The sequence below is a fragment of the Tamandua tetradactyla genome, chromosome 4, assembly GCF_023851605.1.
Source record: "Tamandua tetradactyla isolate mTamTet1 chromosome 4, mTamTet1.pri, whole genome shotgun sequence".
Classification (NCBI taxonomy): Eukaryota; Metazoa; Chordata; class Mammalia; order Pilosa; family Myrmecophagidae; genus Tamandua; species Tamandua tetradactyla.
This window is the reverse complement of record NC_135330.1, coordinates 33,806,532-33,832,748: the sequence shown is the minus strand read 5'-3', so window position 1 is coordinate 33,832,748 and position 26,217 is coordinate 33,806,532. Positions and strand designations below refer to the sequence as shown.

Below are 26,217 nucleotides of genomic sequence, written 5' to 3'. Positions count from 1 at the left end.
TCACGGAATCTGAAAGCTCCTGATCTGGGGCTTCCGGCAGCGGGCCGGCTCCAGGGCGCAGGCGCTCACGGAACCGGTTTACCTCCCGGACGACCTTTCCGGCCCTCTACGGAAGGGGCGGCCGGATATGAGCAAGGGCCGCGTAAGAATTGATACCGTTGCCGCATCCTCTTTCTTTGTTGTTGGATTTGCATATTTTCAAAACCCAATTTCAAGAGGAAATTGGGCATTCAAAAATTCGGGGTTCCTGTCAATTGAGGCCTTATTGCGGATACCGCCCTTGTTCTTGGCATCCTCGATCACGATTTCCCTGGAATTCCCTGGACAGTTCATCGACCCCGCCGCCCACTCCCGGAACAACCATAGGGCGTTTCCTGGGTCATTTCTTTTGGCTTGAGGCAGAGGAGAATCACATGGTTTCTTCGCCTAAAAACCTGCTGTTAGGAAAGAACGCGATAAGCTCATTCGCACCAAGTGGCTGCGATCCCGCTCCCAACTACCACCAGGGAGCATTTTGTATTAAGACAGGACCATCGTCGCAAATAGTTAATGTCGGTGGAACTCCAACCCCTAGTTTAGAAGATAAATTTCAGAATGAAAGAAAACTTGGCTCCCTAGTTAAGTCACATTCCTAGTACCAAGCCGCTCTCCGGCTAAACGTCTTCAATCGGCCAGTTCTGCTGTTTTTTTGTATTGGAAGAGTTAAGACTCTGGTTTCCAAGTAATGGCAAAGTGTTCAAAACAAAAGCTAAGTGGACCATTTTGTCCTCCTAGTCAAGCAATTTGAGCATTTTAAGCATTTTGGCCCTTTGCCTATTTACCTTCACTCACTCTTTTTATCTAGATTTTCAAATAATTAAAATACATACAGCCCTACAGTTTATCTTAAGAACTGGCAACCATCAACACCGGCGACGGGAAGAAGCATAAGAAGGCGGAAGGTAATTTTCCCCCCAACTTTGTCATCTGCCTTTCTTCCTCTGCACGGCACCGAATTTGTGACTCCACATTAATTTGGAACCATAATCACAATACTGAACTTCAAAGGTCCCAAAGTTCCAGGGTTACCCCATACGTGTTTTATCAAACCTTTAGGTACTGAAACAAAATAAACCACCTTTTCATATTCTTACCTACGTTGAAAACTGTAAGTTAGGGTATTGATAAAGATGGTGATAAGAACCAGATTCAGGAGATACATAGTAAAATCTATAAGATTTTAGGAGTGATTGGATCTGTTGTGTGAAGAAAAAAAAACATCAAAGATTACTTCTTATCTTCCATCCTGTGCAACTGTGCAAATTCAGTACCATTTACTGAACCTGAGAACAGAAGGAAGGAGGGTTGGAGGAGGGCTTTGGAGAACGTTCAGTTTCGGACTTGTGTTTTCAGTACCTTTGGGACAACTGAGAGGCTTTTGATTATACACACGGAGGTCTGAAACTTACAGGTCTGGGTTAAAGTTGTGGAAGTATCTAAGGTAGTAACCACAAGAATAGATGAACATAAGAACATATGCGAGAACAATATGATAAAGCCATTACCCCTGGTATTTTTTTAATTTTACCAAGGGAACCCCAAATGGAATACGGTAAAATACCAGTGAGGTCTTTGATGGAAAATACCACAGCCAAGTGTTAAACAGGTAAGGATTTTCTAAATAATGCCGAACATAGTAAAAATTGATTGTCAGAGCCACAGTTATGAACAAGGCTAATTGTGATTGACAGCATTGGCTGACTTCTGTAGCAGGATTAACACCATCTCAGTGGTGGGGGCCTCCCAGTATGTCAGATGAACATACCTCAGAAGAGTGATTACTAAACATTCTGGACCATGGGTGGGGGACAACAGTGTGTTGTGCACTAATCTCCCTTTACCACCTCATTTTCTAAGCCTGTGAGCAAGGATTATACACACATCTGCAAGCACTTGAACAGAATGTGGGAAAATGGCCAGTATTTGTATTTAATGTAGCCAAAAGTGAAGATATCAATTAGTAACTTTTAAAAGGAGACATTGAGAAGCAAAGCTAGTAACTGCTGGACAAACACTTCTCAGGGAAAGGGCATCCCTAAAACTGGATAAATGTCTCCCATTACTTTATTAAAGTTTTATGTCAGTATTCAATTATCTAACTACCCTCCTCCTACATGGGTGTGCCTACAGGAAGAAATATGCTTTTGTCTTGTTCAAAAGTGTTATCTTCAGGATATTAGCATAGTACCTGGCGCATGGTGATAATGCACTCTAGAAGAGTAAGTTCATTTTTCTCATTGTACAATAAGTTGATCTTCCATAGAGATGAACGCATTGATCATGCCAACCTGAATATGCCATTCCATGTGAGATTCTTCATGGTAAATTTATAAACTCTTATACTAGTTTTATAAATCAGAAGCATGAGCTTGATTACTTTGGAGATATATACAAGATATCTGAGCTCAAAAGGACGGATCCTTAAACTTTCAGAAATTCATTAAGAAAAAAATACCTCACCGAGGTTTTGCCCCTAATGGCAGTCAGTAGGCACTTTGTCCAAGAAACAGTGGCACGTTTAATTTCTGAAAGGACTTGCCCCTCCCCACTCATCTTGCAAAACAGAACAGTGGGTATAGCAGGACTTGACTATAAACCACTGGAGAATACTTCCTGACTGTTACTACTATAAGGGTCTGTGAAATCCATTGTGGTATTTGTGGACAGAATGTTACAACATGGAGTACTACTAAGCATAACAAATTCCTATTAGTAGTAGTCTTTGAGGGAAAGGATAGCAACCTATCTCGCTTCAAAACTGGTTTACCCTAGACTCATCTTAAAAGGCACATTTTCACGCCAATAAATTTTCTCTTTTTATTAGACTCCAGCGTCAATTTATAACCTTCTTTATTTTGCAGAGTTAGGGCAGGGGGGCAGCAGGGGAACTTTCTTACAAAGACCTATTTATTATTCATAGGTTTTAAAAGTCCAATAGCAACAGGAATCAAGCAACACACAATGACCTACAATAGGGCAAGGAGGTTGAAGAGCCTGCTTTTCTTGATGCAAATACAAAAAGTCACAAATGGGCTATCTCTTTGTAATCTATAATATAATTAGCCTAGACAAGAATGTCCTGTTCAGTTATAACCTTCTCTTTTGGTTATATTTAGCACATGAAGCTGCTTGTTATTAAGATGAAAAGCATTTAGGAACATGAAATGTAAATATATTTACAAATACCGTTAATATTGAATAAACTTGGTTTTCTCCCAAATTTATTTACCATACTCTTCACATAAGCAAAATTTTACTATTTTGTGTGTCTGTGTGTGTGTGTGTGTATATATATATATATACACACACATATATATACATATCTTTTTTAAAGTTTAAAAAAAAATTCTAAGTTTATGCTAATATACAATGCATACTAACCAGAGTCATGTTCCAGTGATTAAACAAGGATTTGCTGGGGGTGTGTGACAGGAATCCAGGTAAAAGAAAACATCATTGGATTTTTGAGTAGACATGGAATAACCTTTAAAACAACTTCAGATTTAAGTGATTCTTCTGCTGCTCTCAAGCAGTAAGGGTCAATGCACAAATTGATACAGGCACAGGAAACTGTTAATCTGGCTCAAATAGCAGAGCCTTGACTTGGAGCTTGAGCTCTTTTACCACCCAAGAACTGGCACATTTGCATATGGAATTTAATCTTTATCTAATTGGTGGGCTCCTGAACAGCTCCAGGTTTCAAAGGTAGTTAAAATAAGTACACTTACCATTTATTAAAACAAAAGAATCCACAAAGCAGGGTGAACTGGCTGATAGTTTAAAGGCTAGCACTGTACTAGGAAGGGTTTTTTGGCAGCAGAAATGTGAATATAATAATGTAAATATAAAGCAGAAAGCATTTTGAAAAAAAAGGAGCACAAAGGTGATTTTAAAGTGCTGTTCTTTATATCACTTCTGAAATTAACACTTTTTCTTAAATCCAAACTAGCTGTTAAAAATCTTATTTCTCCTTTAGAGGGAAAAAATGGAAGCTTTGCTATAAAGATTTGGTGGAATATACAGATTACCAGCTTTCCTACTAACCCAAAGATTATCAATATTATTATCATCACTGTCTAATGATTTTCAAACTGGTCTTTGAATTTAGGGTGAGGGAATATCATGGGGCTTCCAAGCAAGAAAGGCTCTAGGCTCTCTCTCCCTGCTTCAACAAAAGTAGCTATATTTTCTCTTTTTTATAATTGGGTTTACATGTAACATTTTATCTCAACAAAGGATTCCAGTACTGTAATTACCTGATAGAAACTTTAGTAGTGTTAGAAACTAATCAAATCCTTCTATAAGCTTTACCAATAATATACATTTTATTCCTCAAAACATTTATTTCCCAGTTCCTTCAATTTCTTAGTCATAAACATAAAGCATAGAAATAATGAAAATACAGAAACAATATCCAAGACAGGTCTATCTTTGGTATTTTGTATGTGTGTGTGTCTGTGTATTTGAACTGTAATGCATAAATTACATGAAGTTTTACAAAAGATTAGTAAGCAAGTCACACTTAATACATTTCATTGATAAATGTATGAAATTATCCATTAAGAAAAAGTCTGTCTTCCAAGAAGATAAGCATTCTTTACACTAGCAGATGGGATAGTCCTTACTTCCCTACCCCTTCATAAATTCTAAAACTAAGTGTAGAGTATACACACTAATTCTAGACATTAAGTACCTAGGTAATAGCAGAAATGCATTTCTGAGTTTTCTATCCCACCCTAATGCTAAAGCAGATAAATCTGAAAATAATTTTGATGAGGTAGAAACATGAGTGAATGCATTTTACAATCGTATTTAAAATAATTGTATAGCTTTTAACCAGGATGTCACCAAAAGTGAAGAAGGAAGCCCCTGTCCCTCCCAAAGCCAAAGCAAAGGCATTGAAGGCCAACAAGGCAGTGCTTTAAGACATCCACAGTTACAAAAAAATGGAGATCTGAACACCACCCATCTTGCATGGGTCCAAGATACTGTGTCTCTGAAGACAACCCAAGGAAGAGTGTGCCCAGGAGAAATAAGCTAGATCACTATGTCATCATCAAGTTTCCCCGACCACCGAGTCAGTCATGAAGAAGATCAGAGACAACAACACACTTGTGTGTTAACTATGGATGTCAAGGCCAACAAGTACCAGATTAAACAGGCTGTGAAGAAGCTTTATGACATTAACTTGGCCAAGGTCAACACTCTAATCAGGCTGATGGAGAGAAGGGTTATCTTCGACTAGTTCCTGACTGTGATATGCTTTGGATGTCCCAACAAAATTGGAATCATCTAAATTGAGCCCAGCTGCCTAATTCTGAATATATAAAATTTTTCACCATAAAAAAAAAAAGGGTAAATTCCATTTTAGGACACCCTATTATATCCATGACAATACAAAGTCAAAGCATATCATCCTGTGGAGTAAATGGAAAAGACTTGCATTTGGGAAACTGCAGTGTTCAAAACATTCACATTTTAAAAGAGTCATAAGATAATAAGGATTTCGTTTTAGAATTTATGGAGGGAAAGACAATATGAGGCCCTACTTTTGCCAGGGCCCATGCTTTACAAACAACCCTATTAGATAATTATTGATGCCATTTTACAAATGAGGAGAACTGTGGCTCTCACCAATTAAATAATTTTGCCCAAGATCACACTGCTAATGAGTATGGGGTACTGTAATCAAAAGTCCGTGCTCTTTTTCACTATACCAGTGGTTTTCAAATATTTTTCAAAATATTGGGGTAGTAACAGATAGAGGTACCAAGAAAGAAGGGCTATTTCAATCAGAAATAGCTTATCTTTTACATGCTAAGTTTATGGGTAACACTTTATTTTTTTAAAGATTTCTATAACTAAACCAAAAGTTAACTGCATTACAGCAAGCTACCTTACTACTATAGTGTTATGTTAATTTACCTAAGTATTTGTCCCCCACGGAAAACAGTGAGCTTTACTCAAAATTATTTACACCCATATAGAACAAAGATATCTTTTTGGATAAAAGACCTCACTCAACAATTCATAAATTACATCTTTTTAGGCTATACAGCCCAAAGGACCTATTTTTAAATTTTAAACACACCATGTTCTTTCAAGTCTTCTCTAAAGACTTCAAGATTCAATTTTTCAGGAAACTATACTTTTTAAATTACTATGAAAATTACCTGTATTAAATGAATTAATTCTACAACATAATCTATGCTTGCAAACATAGACTAAACATTGTACTTTACCTGCTAATAACTATTTTTACCTTGTAACTACTGAAAATGAGAAACATTTCCCCCACTCCTTTTGCTCCAAAATGTTGTTGTTAATTGACCAGTTAAAAGCACTCTCAATCTTCTAATCAAATTCTAACATGAGACAAGCAACTTTATCTAGGCAACTACAGTAGATTAATACCCCCAAAACCAAAAAGAAAACTTTTTGCTTCATTATCCAGGAATAAGAATAAAAGCATCTAAACATTTACCCAACACTCAGAGGTACTAGAAGACCAAGTCAGAGATTTAACGAGAAAGTGGAATATATGCTTGGTTGTTCTACTGGATAATGTACCCAAAATAATAAGTATCATTAACACGTCTTCATGGTAAAAAAATTTCCGACCCATTATTTTTCAGTAGAAAAGGCTTATCATTAAGTAACTGAAAATAATTTTCAGCCTTATTAGCAAAAGAGTAAGTAAATCTTCCTGAAACATACTGCCAAGAGATTTTAGTTGTAGTTTTTATTTGTTTAGAGAGAGTAAGAGGTAAAGAAGAGACTTTTGCTAAAAGCTGCTAATAATAAACTCATGTTTATTGAACTAGTTTATTTCACAGGAAGAGGCAATGAAACACGTAAGTTCCTTAAGTGTTATGTGTTTCTGAAACTTTCTTAGGATAGTCAGCATTGTAACAGTCTATAGTTCTATACAGTATCCTTTGTTGTCACTTGAAATCTAGGGCAGAAAGATCACTAATAAAAGATAAGATGAAAATTAAAAAAAAAAAAAGCCTTTATCAGTCCAGTAAACACAGTATTCAGAATCACTACAGAGCAACAAAATCTTCTCATGAAAGTATATCTTCCCAGTACTTAATGGAATATAGACCTAAGAATGCCATGTTTCTTAACAACTAGAGTTTCAGACAAAACAATTTTTGTTTCAAAAGACTGACTTATTCATAAACAAGTCTTAGACCAATTTGTATTTTTCAGCTCCCTCATTATATTTAAAATGTGATTACAGGGTGGGCCATGATGGCCCAGCAGGCACAGCTGTCGCCTGCCATGCTGGAGACCCAGGTTTGATTCCCGGTGCCAGCCCATGCAAAAAAAAAAGTGATTACAAATCCAAAGTGACTGACTCATTTTAATTTTTAAGAAAAATACTAGAGATTATAAGATATATTAAAAGCAATCTTGTTAGGAGGTTATGATTCCATTACAATTACAATATCATTGTATTAAGAAGATGAGGGATACTTTTTTTTTTAAATAACCTTTTTTGCGGTGTACTTTTTTTTGTTGAAGCTGGACTTGATTTTTGAAATCTGCCTCAATTCATCTAATTTAAAGTTACGGTGAATAAAATTTTGCTGGTTACTTTTGGTCCGAATTAAGTTGTGACTATCAAGAAACTCTCATCATCTTGCTATACTCAAACTGAGTTTAAAACAATTCCAAAAAGAGTTCCCAAAACTTTTTTGGGTAACAGTGGGACACTCAGAATAGCAAGATAACCTCTTAAGTTGGCTGTTCCAAGTAACAATAATTATTCAGATAATAAATAAATCTCATTTCTTTAGGTGAGAAGTTGAACTACATGGCCTCTGATAGCCTTTTCAATACTCTATAAACATAATCATATCTAATATACACAAACAAAATTATTCCTACATACAACATTGTATTAGGAATGGGCATCTAATAATATAGAAATATCACATAACAGAGTACATTTCTTTGAAAACAATCATATATTAATGTGTTTCACTTAAAGTAAACTATCACTAAAATTATGATAATTGAGCAAATGCAGAAGCCAGCTTCTGGATCTTTAATATCATTAATTTAACATTAATGAAAGTGATTAATATTTATATTTCAGACTTACTAGTCTGCAAAATACTTAAAAACATGTCAATAGTGGACAATGAAATAATTATATCAAAAGATACTTCTAAATAACTTCAGAAAAGTTATTACTTTAAAGTTTAATTTTAAAAAAGTCATTTTCCACATAAGTTCCATGATAAAATAATTTAAACACATGACTCAGTCTACAAACCTTTAAACAAATTACTTTGGAAGTTTAATGAGGAAATGTTTTTCTTTCTCCTGTGCTAGTTCTTTTTCCCTTCCTACTTTGATCCACTCAACATATATTAAGGATTTAAACTCAGAAATTCTAGAAGAAATCATAACTTATATTGTATAGAGAAACTGAAGTAAACATTGAGTAGAACTGAACTTTTTTTTCAAATAAAAAATATAAAAACAGGATATATTACAAGATTATCTTTGGAAAATAGATGACATTTTCTCTCTTTATAATAGAAATAGCAAAAAATCATTCCACATTAAATTATTTTCTTTTCTTCTATAATTGCATTTTTAATTAGCATACATTCAAACAGTGTGCATGAAAAAATGTTCCAAGCCAGAAGTATTTAAATGATTTCTTCTTAAGCCTTTTGGCAAATTCAGTAGCCAAAAAAATATGATGTCTAGTCTCTGATTCAATGAAGTCAAGAAACAAAAGATACATGGAAATAACTAATGAGGTCTGAGCAGATATGACCCAACAAAATCTGTCATTACCTCAGCTACTTACTGGTCTCCCTTCTCCCAAAAGAAAAAGAGAGTCCTACTTAAGTACCAGATTCCAGTTAATGTCCAACAGTTCAGCTTCATGTGACTAGGAATGGAGTGAGCCATCTGTAAAACATGGAGTGGTCCAAATAACACGGATGACTTCAGTAACAGCTTGAAATAGCTGCTGGCCCCAAGTCAGGCAGAATACCCATCTTCACTCCAAGCTTTTAAAACACAAAACGACAAGTCCAAGTACGTGGCCGAACATAATCCAGGAATGTGGGCTACAAAGGAGGAAAAAGGAGTGGAAGAATATTTTATTTTGTGTACGGTGTATATGGAATTTTGCAATTGCTTAAGGGGTGCTAATTATATACTGTACATCTCTAAAATACATCCTAGAATATTTCAGTGACCTTATGCTATAAGCAGCTCACTAATTGAAAATACATTCAGTAACTTTATCTACCGTACATATTTATTCAATTAGAAATATGCCTAAAATTCTCAAGTCCAGTAAACTCAAAATTATACAACTTCATTGATTTCGGACCAAATTCCAAACAGGCACAACCTTTCCTGTTTCCTACCTTGCCTGCTTCTTTTAGCACAGCCCTTTTAGTAGCCCAAAATCTAAATGGTGGTAGAAGATGATGATAAAATATATACATAAATGACTTTAATGCACTGTTTAAAATCACTGAATTATGTAAAGAAGGAAGAAAGGAAGGACTAAGAAAGTTCAGAAGCAGGAAAGAGAGAGGAAAAAATTTGGAAAAGCTTGCAAGTAGGGTTTGAAAGTAGAATAGAATCTGGCATGTGGAATCTGAGTGTAAAGAGCAGCATAACCAGGGATAATTATAGAGAGTCAAGAGCAGTTAATTCAGTTTCACAAAAGGGATTAGTAAGAAATAAGGCAGGACATTTAGGGTAGTATAAAATACATAGAGTACAAAGAAAGAGGAGAGGCTTTGGAAGAGAAAGTGATTAATTTGATTTAGGGTACTTTTAGTTTTATGTGCTTATGAACATGCCCTAGCACATATATTAACAAGAAAACCAAAAATGATTAGTACTAGATTTAGATTTAGGAGTCATCCACATGTAGCTAAAAATGGAAGCCCTATCTCTCTCTCTAAGCCAATTAGGCAGGTTTAACTCACTGCCCTGCCCCATACGTGGGACATGAGTCCCAGGGGTGTAAATCTCCCTAGCAGCATTCGCCAGGACCCGGCATCATTTAATTGAGAAAGTCTTCCTGACCAAAAGGGGAAAGAGAGAAACGAGACAAAGTTTCAGTGGCCGAGAGATTTCAAACAGAGCTGACAGGTTATCCTGGAAGTAATTCATATGCATTACATAAACATCTCTTTTTAGTTTATGGTGTATTGGAAGAGCTGGGGGGAAGTACCTGAAACTGCTGAGCTGTGTTCCAGTGGCCTTGATTCTTGAAGATGACTGAATAAAGATACTACTTTTGCAGTGTGACTGTGATTGTGAAAACCTTGCGCTTGATGCTCCTTTTAACTAGGGTATGGACAGATGAATAAATAAACAGGGATAAAAATAAATAACAGGGGCGGGCCGCGGTGGCTCAGCGGGCAAAGTGCTTGCCTGCTATGCCGGAGGACCTCGGTTCGATTCCCGGCCCCAGCCCATGTAACGAAAACGGAGAAACAAAATACAATAAAACAAGAAAATGTTTAAAAGATGTTTCCCTTTCTTCCTCTCTTCCTTCCTTCTATCCTTCCTTCCTTCTCTCTGTCTTTCCTTTAAAAAAAAATAAATAAATAAATAAATAAATAAATAAATAACAGGGGGATAAGGGGTAAAACAAATTGGGCAGATTGAAATACTAGTGGTCAATGAGAGGGATGGGTAAGGGGTATGGGATGTGTGAGTTTTTTCTTTTTCTTTGTCATTCTTTTTCTGGAGTGATGCAAATGTTCTTAAAATGGTCATGGTGATGAATACACTACTATGTAATGATATTGTGAGCCACTGATTGTACACCATGTATGGACTGTATGTGTGAAGATTTGTCAATAAAAATGTTTAAGAAAAAAAAGCCCTAAAGCTAAATGAGACTGACACATGAGGAAAAAAAAGAATTAAGAGACGGTGAACCTTAGATAAAGGTATACCTTGTTTTATTTTGCTTCATTTTATTATGCTTCATAGATACTGCATTTTTTACAAATTGAAGGTTTGTAGCATACTTACGTTAAGCAAGTCTATCAGCAACATATTTCTAATATCAGGTGCTCACTTCATGTTTCTGTGTCACATTTTAATTAAGGTATGTGCATTGTTTTTTTAGACATAATGCTATAGGACATTATAGTATAAACACAACTTTTATATACACTGGAAAAAATTCTTGTGACTTGTTTTATTTCAATATTTGTTTTATTGTGGTGGTCTGGAAAAACACCAGCAATATCTCTATGGAATGCCTGTATATCAGTGTTCTTTGACATTTTTACCAAGAATAAATAACTTTGGAAGGGAAGGGGTGATAAAATCTGTAGGTTTAGGTTAGTGAGAGCAGGAGGAGGGACACTTAACATTGTGGAAAATCATGGCGTATACCCATAATTTTAGGAAACAGGAAGAAAATTAAAAGGAGCTAAAGAAAAAGCAGTGAAAGATAATGAAAGAACTAAGAACTAGGAGACTTCAATATGAAGAAAACCAAAATAAAAATTTCAAGGACTGCACAGTAAGACCAGGTAATAACATAATGCTTTTATTCCTTATTTCCTTTCCTTCAAAACTAATTCATCTACCCTCCAGTACGCTCCTGTCAATTCTGCTCATCCTCATAATAAGAGAAAAAATAGGCTGCTTTTCCATTCCAGCCTGACTGATGACTCACATTTTTCAGAGGACAATGCTGACGTGCATACCACTCTTGAGAATAAAAGCACAGGATGACTCCCTGGCCCAAGAAAAGAGATGTCCACATCATGATATTCCAAATTGGCCTTTTCCGGCTATCATTGACAATGAAGTTGAAAGCCACTAAAGTTAGAAAGATGACAAAAAATATATAGTTAACAAAATACAATCTATCAGTAGATGAGGGGCCTCAGACATCAGCTGTCATTTTTTAAGAATCACAGTAAGCATCAACTGTTCTTATGCAATTCTTGCCACTGCTCTATAAATAAAAATGGAACTTCAGAGTTGCAGCTTATTAATCAGTAATTAATAGGAAATTAAAGAGTATTCAGAACAGGTGAAAATAGATTTCACGGATATTCATATACTAACTTGTCCTTTTCACCCACCCCAAAAATGGTCAGTTTTCCAGGGGAGTATACACTGAACAGGACAACGGTTTACAAAAAATTATCTAACTTACTTTCCTACTTCAAGGTGTAAATATCTTAAACCAAGTCGTATATAGTTATTCAAAGTCAATGTTGCTACCACCTGATAAACACTGGTTTGTAATTACTAACTAGTTTTCTCCAATTGATCTTACAATTTTTTTGTCTAGTTTTCTCTTTTAACATAATACCCAGTATTCACAGCAAGATACTTACTTCCAAAAAACATGAAGAGCACAAAGAGCACTGGATAGAAAAAGCTCAAGCAAAGAGCCAAGGCGTATTCATGCACTACTGCAGACACAGCAAAGACAGCTAACATGGCAGCAGATTTGAACTTCTTAGAGAAAAACTAAGGAAAAAAGAAAAATATTAAAAGTGAATTATATAAGATTTATAATTGTCACATGCTAAAGGCATCTCTTTGATTTTATATTTCATTTTCCAAGACTACTGGGATTAATCCAAATGTATTAAAATAATTCTGAAAAATACATTAGCTTATAAAACTTTATATTGCTAAAATGAAGTCTTTTCAAAAATATCTATATTGAAAGATCTATGCATCTTTCCAAAGTAGTGACTTACATTTGTAAATCACTATGATAAACAAAACAGTTTTCATATATAACCACAACGCATCAGATCTCAATTTTTAAGTTAATGTATGGCAGATAGGGCAGGTATTCTCTCCATTTTTATATGTGATGAAACTAAGGCTTAGAAGGGTAAGGAACATGCCTCATCTACATGTGAAATTATCTTTATGAATGACAGAACCAGTAATGACATTAAGTGCTTTTTCATCACATGCTATCACTTAGCCCAATATTGCGGTTACCTAACAAGTAAGGAACATGCCTCATCTACATGTGAAATTATCTTTATGAATGACAGAACCAGTAATGACATTAAGTGCTTTTTCATCACATGCTATCACTTAGCCCAATATTGCTGTTACCTAACAATTAAGGACTGTAATCCAGAGACTCCAGAGTTACTCAACCAGGACATTAAAGATGACATTTTATCAATCTCAAAGATAAATGTTATTGTAAATCAACACATAGGGTCTAAATAAAATAAATGAATGAATGAATTCCAGAGAGAGATTATTTGTGGCAATGGGATACATAAGAAATGATTCATTACCATTACTTTCTACTCTTCCAGGGCCACCCGCACATTGTTACTTTGAAAACATGTAAAATAAAATCCAGAGCAAAAATACAGTATTAGATATTAGAGGTAAAATCTCACAAGAAAACCAAATATACCATCTTTTCTCAATGAGCACTTAAGTGTAACTTCTTTCAGCTGCAAAATACTAATACTTTTTGGAAAAGAATCTCCATTTTATAAAGAACAGTCTTACCCAAAGAAAGTCCTTGTAAGCATAGTAATATAGCCAGTCATGGACCACCACATTCCAGGTCCTGTAATAGTTGGAGTAGGATGTAGAATTCCACCAATCCTAAGGAAAAATTAAAGGTATCCAAATGAAAACAAAGACCCAAAACAAAAAATCCTGCATATTCCTAGATAATACACATATATAATACAGTACACCAAGCACATTATAATAAATAGCCCATACACTGACTTTGGAAAATCAGAAAAGGCATTTTGGTTACCACAAAATAACTATTAGAGCTAATGAATAAATTCAGCAAAGTTGTAAGGTATGAGACTGACACACAAAAATCAGTTGTGTTTCAACCTGCCAACAAGGCAAAATCCAAAAATGAAATTTAAGAAACAATTCAATAACATATGAAACAAATAAAACACCTACGAATAAAGTTAACCAAGTGGGTGAAAGACCTATATATTGAAATACTGTTGAAAGAAATTCAAGGTGACCTAATTAAATGGAAAGATATCCCACATTCATGGATTGGAACACTTAACATTGTTATGATGGCAACAATCCCCAAAGCCATCTACAGATTCAACATAATCCCTATCAAAATTCCAGTGGTCTATTTTGCAGAAATGGAAAAGCCAATCTTTAAATTAATTCTGATGTACAAAGGGCCCAGAATGGCCAAAATAATATTGAAAAAGAAAACAAAGTTAGAAGACCCACACTTTCCAACTTTAAAACTTATTACATAACAACAGTAATCAAAACAGTTTGATACTGGCACAAAGACAGACATATAGAACAAAGGAACAGAACTGAGAGTCCAGAAATTAAACCCAAACATCCACAGCCAACTGATTTTCAACAAAGTGACGAGACAATTCAATGGGGAAAGTATACTCTTCTTTAACAAGTGGTGCTGAACACCTGGATAACCACAAGCAAAAGAATGAAGTTGGACTCCTACCTCACTTCATATAAAAAATTAACTCAAAATTAATCAATAACCTAAATATATATGAACTGAAAATACAAAACTATTAAAAGAAAACACTGGGATAAATGGTCATGACGTTGGATTTGACAATGAATTCTTAGATATGACACCAAAAGCACAAAAAACAAAAGAAAAATAACCTGGACTTCATCAAAATTAAAGATGTTTGTAAATCAAAAAACATTATCAAGAAAGTGAAAACAACTTTATAGAATGGGAGAAAATAGTTGGAAATCATCTCTGATAAGGATTTAGCATTTAGAATATATAAAAAATTCCTACAACCCAATAGCAAAAAGAAACCCCAATTAAAAAAGGGGCAAAGGACTTGAAAAGACATTTCTCCAAAGATATACAAATGGCCAATAACCACATGAAAAGATGCTCAATTTTACTGTCATTAAGGAAATGCAAATCAAAACCACAAGGAGTTACAACTTCATACCCACTAGGATGGCAATAATCAAAACAGGAAATAACTGTTGGCAAAAATGTGGAGAGATAGGAACCCTTATACACTGCTGGAGGGAATGTAAAATGGCACAGCTGCTATGGAAAACTGTCAAATGGTTCCTCAAAAAGTTAAGTATAGAATTAAACCATATGACTCAGCAATTCCACGTCTAGGTATGTACCCCAAAGAAGTAAAAACAGGGACTCAGACAGATATCTGTTAACTAATGTTCACAGGAGCACTGTTCAGATCCAAAAGGTGGAGGCAACCCAGATGTTCATCAGCAAATGAATGGATAAACAAAATGTGGTTTATACATATAATGGAATATTATTGAGCAGTAAAAAGGAATAAAGTTCTGATACATGCTACAACATGGATGAACCTTGAAGAAATCATGGTGAGTGAAATAAGCAAGACACAAAAGGACAAATATTGTATAACTCTACTTATATGAAATAAATAGAATATGCAAACCATAGAAACAGAAAGTAGAGTACCAGTGGCAGAGGAAGAGAATGGGGAGTCATTGCTTAATGGACACAGAGTTTCTGTTTAGGGTGATGAAAAATGTTGTTGATGGAGGATAGTGACAGTTGCACAACACTGTGAATGTAAACTGAATGCGTGAAAATGATTATAATGAGAAATTCTGTGTTGTAAATGTTACCACAATTTAAAAAAAGGAATGAAGTTCTGATACACGCAGCAAATTGGACGAACCTCATTATGCTTAATGAAATAAGTCAGACACAAATGATCATATATTTTATAATTCCTTTTATATGAATCAGTAAGAAAAAACAAACCCATAGAGACAGAAAGTAGATTAGTGGTTGCCAGGAATGAAGGGGAGAAGGAACAATGAGTGATTTACAGGATGTTCTTCTGGGGTGATGAAAAAGTCCTAAAACTAGAGAGAGGTGGTGGTCACACAACATTGTGAATACACTAAATGCCACTGAGTTGTACACTTTATAATGGTTAATTCCATGTTATGCAAATTTCATCTCAATTTTAAAACAGGCATTTTGATTAACTGTTCAATAAGATATTAATTCTAGTTCTAAATATTATTAAGTCTCTTGGTTCACTGTCTCATTATCAAACAAGTTACGATGGTAATTTATTAACCCCTGCTAGTAAGTCTGCAATGAAAACTTGAACTTACAGATGGTTTAAATCTAACATTCACCTAAACAGTAATCAGTAAACCCCTTATCCTTCTGAAAAATGAAAGCATTCTACGGTCATATAAACTGAATAGAAGGCTAACACTAAAAAGTTGTTTAGTGGTATTATTAATGGCAAAATGTACGGTACCTAAGGAGTAAGACAGTGACCTCTTTCAAGTCTTGGTGCCCCTTTGTATATCAGCACAACTTGTTTTACTGTGCTTTCCTTTACTGAGCTTTGCAGATATTGCAGTTATTTTTACACAAACTGAAGGTTTGTGGCAACACTGTGCTGAGCAGGTCTGTTCACATCACTTCCAACAGCATGTTTGCACTTCATGTCGCTTGTCACATTTTGGTAACTCATAATAATAATGAAAAAGTGTGAAATATTGTATCCCAGTAAGGTGAGCTGTGATTTCTGATTATGGTAATTGTTTTGGGGCACCAAGAACCACACCCATATAAGATAGCAAGCAATTGATGTGTGTTCTGACTATTCCACCAACTGGCCGTTCCAGTCTCTTTCCCTCTCCTTGGGCCTCCTTATTCCCTGAGATGTAACAATAGTGAAATTAGGGCAATTAATAATCCTAAAATGACTTCTTAGGGTTCAAATGGTCACACATAACTCACTTTAAGTCAAAAACTAGAAATGATTAAGGTTTTGAGGAAGGCATGTCAAAAGCAAAGACAGGCCAAAAGCTAGGCCTCTTATGTCAAACAGCCAATTTGTGAATACAAGAAAACAGTTCTTTAAGGAAATTAAAAGTGCTATATGTCAGTGAAAACACTAGTGGTAAGAAAGCAAAACAACCTTATTGCTGATCTGGAGAAAGTTTTGTGGTCTAGATAGAAGATCACACCAACCACAACTTTCCCTTAAGCCAAAGACTAATCCACAGCCAAGACTGAAACTCTCTTCAATTCTATGAAAGCTAGAAGAGTTGAGGAAACTACAGAAGAAAAGTCTGAAGCTAGCAGAGGTTGGTTCATGAGGTTTAAGGGAAGAAGCCATCTCCATAACAGAAAAGTACAAGGTAAAGCAGCAAGTGCTAATGCAGAAGCTGCAGAAAGTTATCAAAAAAATCAGGCTAAGAGAATTGATAAAGGTGGCTCCACTAAACAACTGATTTTCAATGCAGACAAAACAGGCTTATATCAGGAGTTTATATAGAACTTTCATAATTATTGAGAAGAAGTCAACACCTGGCTTCAAAGTTCCAAAAGACAGGCTGACTCCCTGTTAGGGGATAATACAGCTGGTGATTTTAAGATGAAGCCAATGTTCATTTGCCATTCCGAATATCCTAAGCCCTTATAAATGATACTAAATCCACTCTGTCTGTGTTCTATAAATGGAACAACAAAGCCTGGATAACAGCACATCTGTTTACAACATGGTTTACTGAATTTTTTAAGCCCACTCTTGAGACCTACTACTCAGAAAAGAAGATACCCTTCAAAATATCTGCACATTGACAATGTATCTGGTCACCCAAGAGCGCTGATGGAGTTATACAATGAGATTACTGTTGTTTTCATCCCTGCTAACACAACATCCATCTTGCAGCCCATGGATCAAGGAGTCATTTCAATTTTCAAGTCTTATTATTTAAGAATTACATTTCATTAGGCTACAGCTGCTATTGATAGTCATTACATTGACGGCTCTGGGCAAAGTCAGTTGAGAATGTTCTGGAAAGGATTCACCATCCTAGATGATTCATGGGAGGACATAAAATTATCACATGAACAGGAGTTTGAAAGAAGGTAAATTCAACCCACATGGATGACTCTGACGGGGTCAAGATATCAGGGGAGTAAGTAAATAGCAATAGAACTAGAATTAGAGGTAGAGCCTGAAGATGTGACTGAATTGCTGCAATCTCATGGTAAAACTTTAATGGATGAGGAGTTGCTTCTTATAGATGAGCAAAGAAAGAGTTTTCTTGTAATGGAATTTACTCCATTTCAAGATGCTGTGAACATTACTGAAATGACAACAAAGGACTTAGAATATTATATCAACTTAGTTGATAAAGCAGCAGTAGAGTTTGACTCCAATTCTGAAAGTTCTACTGTGGGTAAAATGGTACCAAACAGCCACACATGCTATAGAAAAATCTTTCATGGGAGGAAAAGTCAATCAAAGTGGCAAATGTCATTACTGTCTTACTTTAAGAAATTGCTGTAACCACCATCCTCATCAGTCAGCAGCCATCAAAACTAAGGTAAGACCTTCCACCAGCAAAAAAATGGCATTTTTTACTACTAAAGTATTTATAAATTAAGGTATGCACATTGCTTTTCTAGACATAATACTATTGCACACTTGAAAAACTATGGTATAGTGTAAACATAACTTTTATATGCACTGGAAAACCAAAAAAATTGATTGTGACTTGCTTTATTGGAATATTCACGTTATTGTGGTGATCTGGAACTGAACCCAAGTATGGGGAACTGAACTCCAAGGTATGCCTGTACTTCCTACTCTCAATTTTAAGATCAGAAAAATGAAATTGGACATCTAAAATCCACAATTCACTTTACTGTCTCTTTGAGAAAGGAGTGGAGGTATGAAGTGTTGACAAGCTAAGAACAAATAAAACTGTACAGGGTTTTGGATAGGATTAAAGAACACTATGAGCCACTCTGGCATTAGTCTAGAGTTTAATTTCAATGTGTTAAGTATAAAAATATTTGAAGAAGAACTAATGACTTTAAAAATAATTGGGAAAAGTTATTTCCCTCCTGAATGGCTCAGCTGCCTTAAATGAAATAATTTGATAAAGTTACTCCTATAGAATCAGAGGAATGGATAAAGAAGTCTCATAATATCCTGTGAACAAGTATGTTCCTACCTTAATCATCAATATATCCTCACAGAATGCAGCAGAAACCATTCACTGTGTTATGGAAGCAGATATTATATGTAGAAGAAAAGATGAAGCTATGCTAGTTATATGTTTCAGGATTTCAGATGTAATATTGTTTAAACTTGTGGAAAGAAAATTACTTTATAATGCTTATGTTAAAAAGCTGGTAGTCAACAGCCCTTAAATACTTAGTAACTTACAAGGAAATAAATTAAATTAAAAATAAAGATCAGTTCAAGTATATTTATTACCTTATAAAACATCCTGTCACCAAAACGTAACATCTCAGCAAAGGCATTGAGCCAGCAGTGCAAAAAGGCAAAAAAAGATAGGAAAAGAATCAGCACACCTAAAAATAAGATGAACAATATTAAGAATCTTTCCCAGTGACTCACATACCAAGCCCTTAATTATGTCATCATTCAATTAGCTGGAATTAATTTACAAAATAAAATTATTATTCCTGCTTAACCATTGCAGAGATGGGACAATGCTCTTTTGAAATTAATTATTTTAATTCTAGGAAGCAATAATTTCCATGTTGATTTCATAGATGACAGCCTATTTTTAACATAAATCCTTAGATGTAGATTTTATAAAGACTCTTTAAGAATCTGGTCCCACTACATCTCTCTAAATAAGTTGTTTTCAAATGTAGGATATTTTGCCCCCCAGAGGACATCTGCCAATTCAGGAGACATTTCTGCTTGTCGTTACTCATGGGTAGGGATAGTCCCCACTGGCATCTAGTCGGTAGAGGCCAGTATGCTGCTAAATATCCTAAAACAAAGAATTACCCAACTTAATATGTCTATAGTAATAAGAACGACAAACCCTCGTCTAAATTTATCTTCAAAACTCTACTCTCGATGTTGTAATCATCAACCACAACTATACTTCTGCTATTCTAAAATACTCCATATCTTTGTATCCATCCCATTACCTGGAAGGACCTTTCTACTACTTCTTTGTTTAGGAAACATCTGTCCATTTTTCAATACCTAATGTTAAATGTCATCACTAATATGAAACAAAGTCTTTCCTCATTTTGTTTATCCTACCATGTAGTATACACTAACACTATATTGTAAAGTATATTTCTATATGTCCACTCCATTCATTTGTTTATTCAAAATATATTTATAGAGAATCTATTGTGTGCCAGACATACGACAGGGAATTTGCTCTCAAGGAATTTACAGCCTAGTGAGGAAGACACACAAATATATACACATATGCTATTTTTTTAGTGAAAGATACAGGTTTTACTAGTATAAGTCTTGGAACAGTCAGGGAATTACTTCCTCCTGGAGGAAGTCTGGTAGAGAGGGAGGGAAAGAAAGAAAGAAGGTGATGGCAGAAAACATTATCAACAGCTAATGGGTAAAGAAAATAGAAAAAGTAAATGAAGGAAACTGTAAGCCCCCAGAGGTAAAGACTATGTATGTCTTGTTCATTGCTATATCCTCAATACCTGGCACATATCAGGCACTCATAATTCTAGAAAGAAATAAGTAGAATGAATGAAGTTAGGAGATCGAGGTATAGCTAAAGAGACAGGAAGAGAAGAAGAAACAGGGGCAAGAAAGATTTCAAAAGGCAAGAAAGTGGTCAACAGCCTTCAATGCTTCATGGAGGTCAAACAGAATAAGGGCTAAACCATCTACTGGTTTTGGAATCAGGATGTTATTAGTGGTCTTAACAAAGGCCATTTCAGTGATCTGGTAGGATTAGAAACAAAAGTTATAGTGAATTAAATAGTCAATGGGAAGAGAAAGCATAAAAATGTACTGTCCACAGTACAGAGAAAGTAAAACGTGAATGAAAGGCAGAGGACAAAGGGAAGGACTGATCTAAGACTAGAAGGACACCTCATTTTCGAGATGGATGGAGAAGTCAAGAGGGATATAGATGTGCAGGTGTATTTATGGGGAAAAAGAGGTAAACCAAAGGCATTCATATCCAACTGCTTTTTATTTTCTCTGTGACTTATGAATGACCAAAGTAATTAGTACCCACTTTACCTGGCAAGATGGAATTAAATACACACAGGACCAGAACACGTGCACTGAAGGGCTCCTGTTTGATATTCCGAAACAAGGGTGCACAGAGCCTTTCAAAGATGTAGTATACATAAAAAAGGCAACCAAAAACCTAGAACATAAACAAGATACAGTTATAATAATGGTGATTTGATAAGGAAAAATAGCAGATAATTTCCAACTCCAAAATAAAGTTCATGTGATTCTTGAACCAACATACACACTCACATATTTCATTTAAAAACAGCATGTTAAGACTACCAAACTGTAATACTTCAGAAGTATTACTCAAGCCTAGTTTCTACCTAACTAACCCTTTACACCAAAGAACATTCTTAAAAGATCAGAGTCTTTTAGAACCTGTTTTTTCTGCCACATGAATCCAAGACAAAACTAAATTATCATGTAACAGATATTTAATTTAGGTAAGAATTTAAAATAGGATCTTCTGGGATTCGAGTCTGGTAATTGGGGCAGGAAGAGGGAACCATATCCTCCACCCCAAAACAAACAACTCCCCCCCCCCAAAAAAAAATGGGGTGGGGGAGGGAGAGTGGGGGGATTAATATTTAATGTAGATGCTTACAGAAGGCACCAAATGAAATTACTTTAATTAAAATAATCTTTTTAGGGAGAGATGTTTATTTGGTGAAAAATTAATATTTTGGGTAGCTCATTACCTAATTTAACTTGTATGGTCAGTTCAGCTGAATACCATAAGTACATGGAATCTTGAATAGGGCATGAAATACTATTGGTTTGTACAGGTTAGTGTGATGCCCCGATATATCCTAGAGTAATTTGGTCAGTGAATAAAAAAGTATTTCCAAAGCCCCATTGTGGGGCTGGAGAGAGAGGAAATATTCAACATCCCCATCTGGGGAATTCCTGATATTCTCCCAAGCAGTGAGGACAACCAATTCAAAAGGCTGGGCCTTCACCCATATGAAACGTATTGCTGCAAAGGAGAAGCTAAGTCTACTTATAATAATGCCTACGAGTCACCCCCAGAGAACCTCTTTTGTTGCTTAGATGTGGCCTCTCTCTCTCTCTAAGCCAACTCAGAAGGTGAACTCATTGCCCTCCCCCAATACGTAGAATATGACTCCCAGGGGTGTAAATTTCCCTGCAATGTGGGACAGAACACCCAGGATTCGCTGGGACCTGGAATCATCAGATTAAGAAAGCCTTCTTGATTGTAAGGGGGGGAGAAAGAAATGAGACAAAATAAAGTTTCAGAGGCTGAGAGATTTCAAACAGAGTTGAGAGGTTATTTGGGAGGTTATTCTTACACATTATATAGACATTGCATTTTAGTTTATGGAGTATTGGAATAGTTGAAACTTTTGAGCTGTGTTCCAGTAGCTTTGATTCTTGAAGACAATTGTATAGTGATACAGCTGTTACAAAGTGACTGTGTGATTGTGAAAACCTTGTGTCTGATGATCCTTTTATCCAGGATATGGACAGATGAGTAAATATATATATATATAAATAAATAAATAATAGGAGAGGGGGATAAAGGGTAAAAAGTTTGGTACACTGAAATACTGGTGGTCAATGAGAGGGAAAGGTAAGGAGTATGGGATGTATGAGTTTTTTCTTTTTATTTCTTTTTCTGGAGTGATACAAATGTTCGAAAAATGATCACGCTGATGGATACACAACTAAGTGTTGATATTGTGAGCCACTGATTGTATACTATGGATAGACTGTATGTGTGTGAAGATTTCTCAATAAATATATTAAATACATATATATATATCTTTTTAAAATGAAGAAAATTACTTTTTTTTTTTTCAACATGGGTAGGTACTGGGAACCGGGTCTCCAGCATGGCAGTTCTTCCACTGAGCCAGTGTTGCACTGCCCGAAAATCACTTTTTATGTTGACAAAACAAACACTATTTATAGTACTGGAACAGTTCTTCATAGTCTCAACAAAATGAGTTCCAGAACTCAGAGCAGACATGAATTTACCAATACTTTAACTAGATTAAATTATTATTGTAAATATGGGGGAAAAAAAAGTTAACCTTAGTTAATACATTTCAGTTGGAAAATAATTCCTAAAACTTTCCCTTTAATTAAATTAATGTGTCCTTACCACAAATAGTAATCTAGAAGTCTGAAGGGAAAAAAAAGACATTAAAACCCTAGGTATAGTAGGAAGTGACTTGAGCAATGACAAGATGAGAGTCCAATGAGTCACAAATAAACTATATTAATTCAGAAGTGGCAGGGTGCCAGAAAAATATGGCTGCTACCTTTTTTAACTGTGAAAAAAAAATTCATTTTTTTCTTCTATGGTTACAGGCATAGCCTCAAGAGATCTGTCAATAGATTTTACAATATTCAGTATTTCAACATAAAAGTAGGAAGACCATGTTCTTAAAAAATGATGGATTAGAGTGTTTCAGAAACAGTGACTTATATAATTGTGCTAATATTTCAGGTCACTAGAGAACCATTTCATTAAATAATCTAAAACAGTTTATGTTTTTGCCAAATGAGTAAGAAACCAAGGAAATTATTCAGATATGTCACAATTCCAAGATTATTTTTATTCCTGTGTTTGAGTTTATTGTATTTTTATGTTTCCAAAAAAGAGAAGTATATGACTATCATTTTTCAAATTTCCTTGCCACTTAGTTTAATGACAGTTGTTTAGTCACATTCAAATAAAAATAATCTTTAAATTTAAAAGAAAACAAAACAAAAAAATTATTCCTGAAAATATGAATCTCCATCTCCCACCAATCAACACACCTTAGGCATTAGGCAGTTTAAAAAAAAAGTACCTGTGCAAACTGCATAGCAACATAACTCCATCTTACAGAGGGAGTCCTACAAGGAAGAAACAAAATACATTTTCTAAATTAAAAAAGTAAATAATTAAACTTTAACAAATACTCTTCCAATTAATATTTCTCACAAAGAACATCAGTTATAAACATATAAAATACCTGTATAATTCTGTCAAGAATTACCATATCAAATCAGACTGCTAGAATCATGATTTAGAACTTCCCATCCCAAAGAGAATATTAAAATTCTGAATTCACCCCTGCCTACGTACCCAGCCTCACTCATGCCACCCTTCTGGTCCTCACCACATTTCTACATCACTGTGCCGTTACCTGGGATAACTATCACGGTAGATGAGTGTTGGAGCAAACAAGAAGTACAAGTACTGGTTGACTGTGGGTATTGGAACAGTGCCTGGAAAAGGAAAGCTATGCTTAGATCAGTCTGGGGCTCTTTGATTTCTCCCAGCAAACCTAAAAAAATGAAAATAAGCATAGAACAGGAAAGAATAAGGCTACTTCCCTTTCTCACATTGTTTTGTCCTGATCTCCGAAGTAACTTCTTTTCCTTTATTTTTGTATCAATTGAATATTGCCAATACTTCTAAAGTAAGTTATTACTATGACTAGATAACTCCTAGAATGTGAAGCAGCAGTTCCCAAAGAATAAGCACAGACGGGTGTAAAAAAGGGTAAAAATAATGCAAAGTTCCAAAATAGTCAGATGATCATTTTTTTAAAATCATAGATACAAAGGCAAAGCAGGAAACAATGAGAAAGCTTTCCAAATCGGTATGGATCCTACCTACATACTTAAAACCAAAGACAATCTTTAATGTGCCATCTCAGTAAAATCCAGAGGTTGAAATATCCTATCAATAATCCTTTGACCTAATGGAATTACATACTTGATTTCTCCTTAGCTGAATCTAGTACCCGAGGGACATTCTCTCTGATAAACGAATGGGCCTTCATTACCAAACGAATCTACAAAAAGAGGGGAAAAAAAATGAGATACATTTTCTATCAATGTCCTGTTTCCCACAGGCAACTCGAGAACAACACTAGATATACTCACACAAAAGAAGTATTTAATTTTGCATTTATCAACCCAAATTTATTCTTATAAAGCAAATTAAAAAAACTAACTCTAAAGGATATATACTCTTAGAATTATTGTGAATCTAACAGCACTATTTACTGCAGTATATTGCAAATTAAGAAACTAAAAATCCGTTCAAAGAAAGTGTTCTGAAATGGAACAAATAAAGATAAAATCAATAACATAAAACTTTCTCTGAATATGTTCATTATTTGAGCTTTTACTATTTGAAACTAGTTTTTAAAATACTCCAATTCATTTTTTTATCTATTATTTATATATATTATATAAGCATTAAAAACATAAATTGAGAAAAAAAGATGAGCTTTCTAAACTTTGGATACATTACAGACAACAAATATAAATCAGAAAATTCTGGCGGGCACAAAATCAAACTTAAATAAATCTTTTATTTAGCTGGGAATAGTTTTATGATAAAACAAGAATTTGATACTTCAAAAATGGAGTTTTTATTTATAAAAATATTTTTTATTATTTAGATGATTTTTATAAAAACTGTTGATGAACAAAATTTTAATTTATCCAGAATGGTTCAATATAATTTAATTCAACTATTAAAGAGTCAGAGAACACTGACACTGAATAAAACTTAACTGATGAATTACTAATCTAGTTTAATGCTTTAATTTTACAGATAATGGCACAAAGAAGTGGAGAAGACAATTTATCTAAGTTAATATAACTAAAAATAACAAAATACCTGTATTATTATTATTTAACTAAGCAGAGCACTGCTTTGTGCAATACTTGAAAGCATACCTGTTCAAGTATAACAATGAACCGGGAAGCTGGTGGCAGAGTATATGCTAATACAGCATATGTTGGTCCAAAACCTAAAACTCCAATCTGGAACATCATGAAAAGTGATCCATGGAAGAGAGAATGGATTACTGGATGGGAAGTCTTCTTATATCCACTGGCCCAACGATGAAAGAGGAAATAGGGAATTGAAAGTGTAGACAAGAACATGACCCACCAGGTCCAAACAACGACAGAAAATTTGCCAAAAGCATAAGACAACAGACTGAATTCAAGTACCAGCCTAGGGGGAAAAAAACAGAGAAAAAGAATAAAGAAGTAAATTTTTTATATATATTGCATTCCCAAACTTTCAATATTATGAAACATTGTAACATTAATATACCCCATGGATGTATGGTTCTGTTAGACAGAGACCCACTTC

At 34.9% G+C, this 26,217-nt stretch overlaps 2 protein-coding genes and 1 long non-coding RNA gene across 5 annotated transcripts in view; 1 reads left to right on the top strand and 2 right to left on the bottom strand.

Moving 5' to 3' along the window:
- Positions 1-137, bottom strand: part of AXDND1 (axonemal dynein light chain domain containing 1) — a 259,424-nt gene extending 259,287 nt beyond the window's left edge. For both annotated transcript variants that reach the window (XM_077157121.1, XM_077157125.1), the window contains exon 1: positions 5-137. The gene's annotated coding sequence lies outside the window, so the exon portion shown is untranslated. The remainder of the gene's footprint in view (positions 1-4) is intronic.
- LOC143680693 (uncharacterized) lies at positions 37-26,127 on the top strand. The gene is made up of 3 exons (XR_013174137.1): positions 37-1,147; positions 1,572-1,645; positions 25,669-26,127. It is a non-coding gene; the product is annotated as an uncharacterized LOC143680693 (long non-coding RNA).
- Positions 4,883-26,217, bottom strand: part of SOAT1 (sterol O-acyltransferase 1) — a 99,648-nt gene continuing 78,313 nt past the window's right edge. The window contains exons 7-16 of one of the 2 annotated variants that reach the window (XM_077157127.1): positions 25,794-26,076; positions 24,820-24,898; positions 24,245-24,326; positions 23,906-23,951; positions 21,087-21,216; positions 19,314-19,411; positions 13,564-13,662; positions 12,405-12,540; positions 11,732-11,877; positions 4,883-9,137 (exon numbers count right to left, since the gene is read on the bottom strand). In XM_077157127.1, the coding sequence (XP_077013242.1) occupies positions 9,081-9,137; positions 11,732-11,877; positions 12,405-12,540; positions 13,564-13,662; positions 19,314-19,411; positions 21,087-21,216; positions 23,906-23,951; positions 24,245-24,326; positions 24,820-24,898; positions 25,794-26,076 (1,156 nt within the window). In that variant the 3' untranslated portion in view covers positions 4,883-9,080. The remainder of the gene's footprint in view (positions 9,138-11,731; positions 11,878-12,404; positions 12,541-13,563; positions 13,663-19,313; positions 19,412-21,086; positions 21,217-23,905; positions 23,952-24,244; positions 24,327-24,819; positions 24,899-25,793; positions 26,077-26,217) is intronic. The other variant, XM_077157126.1, reaches the window with a different exon arrangement.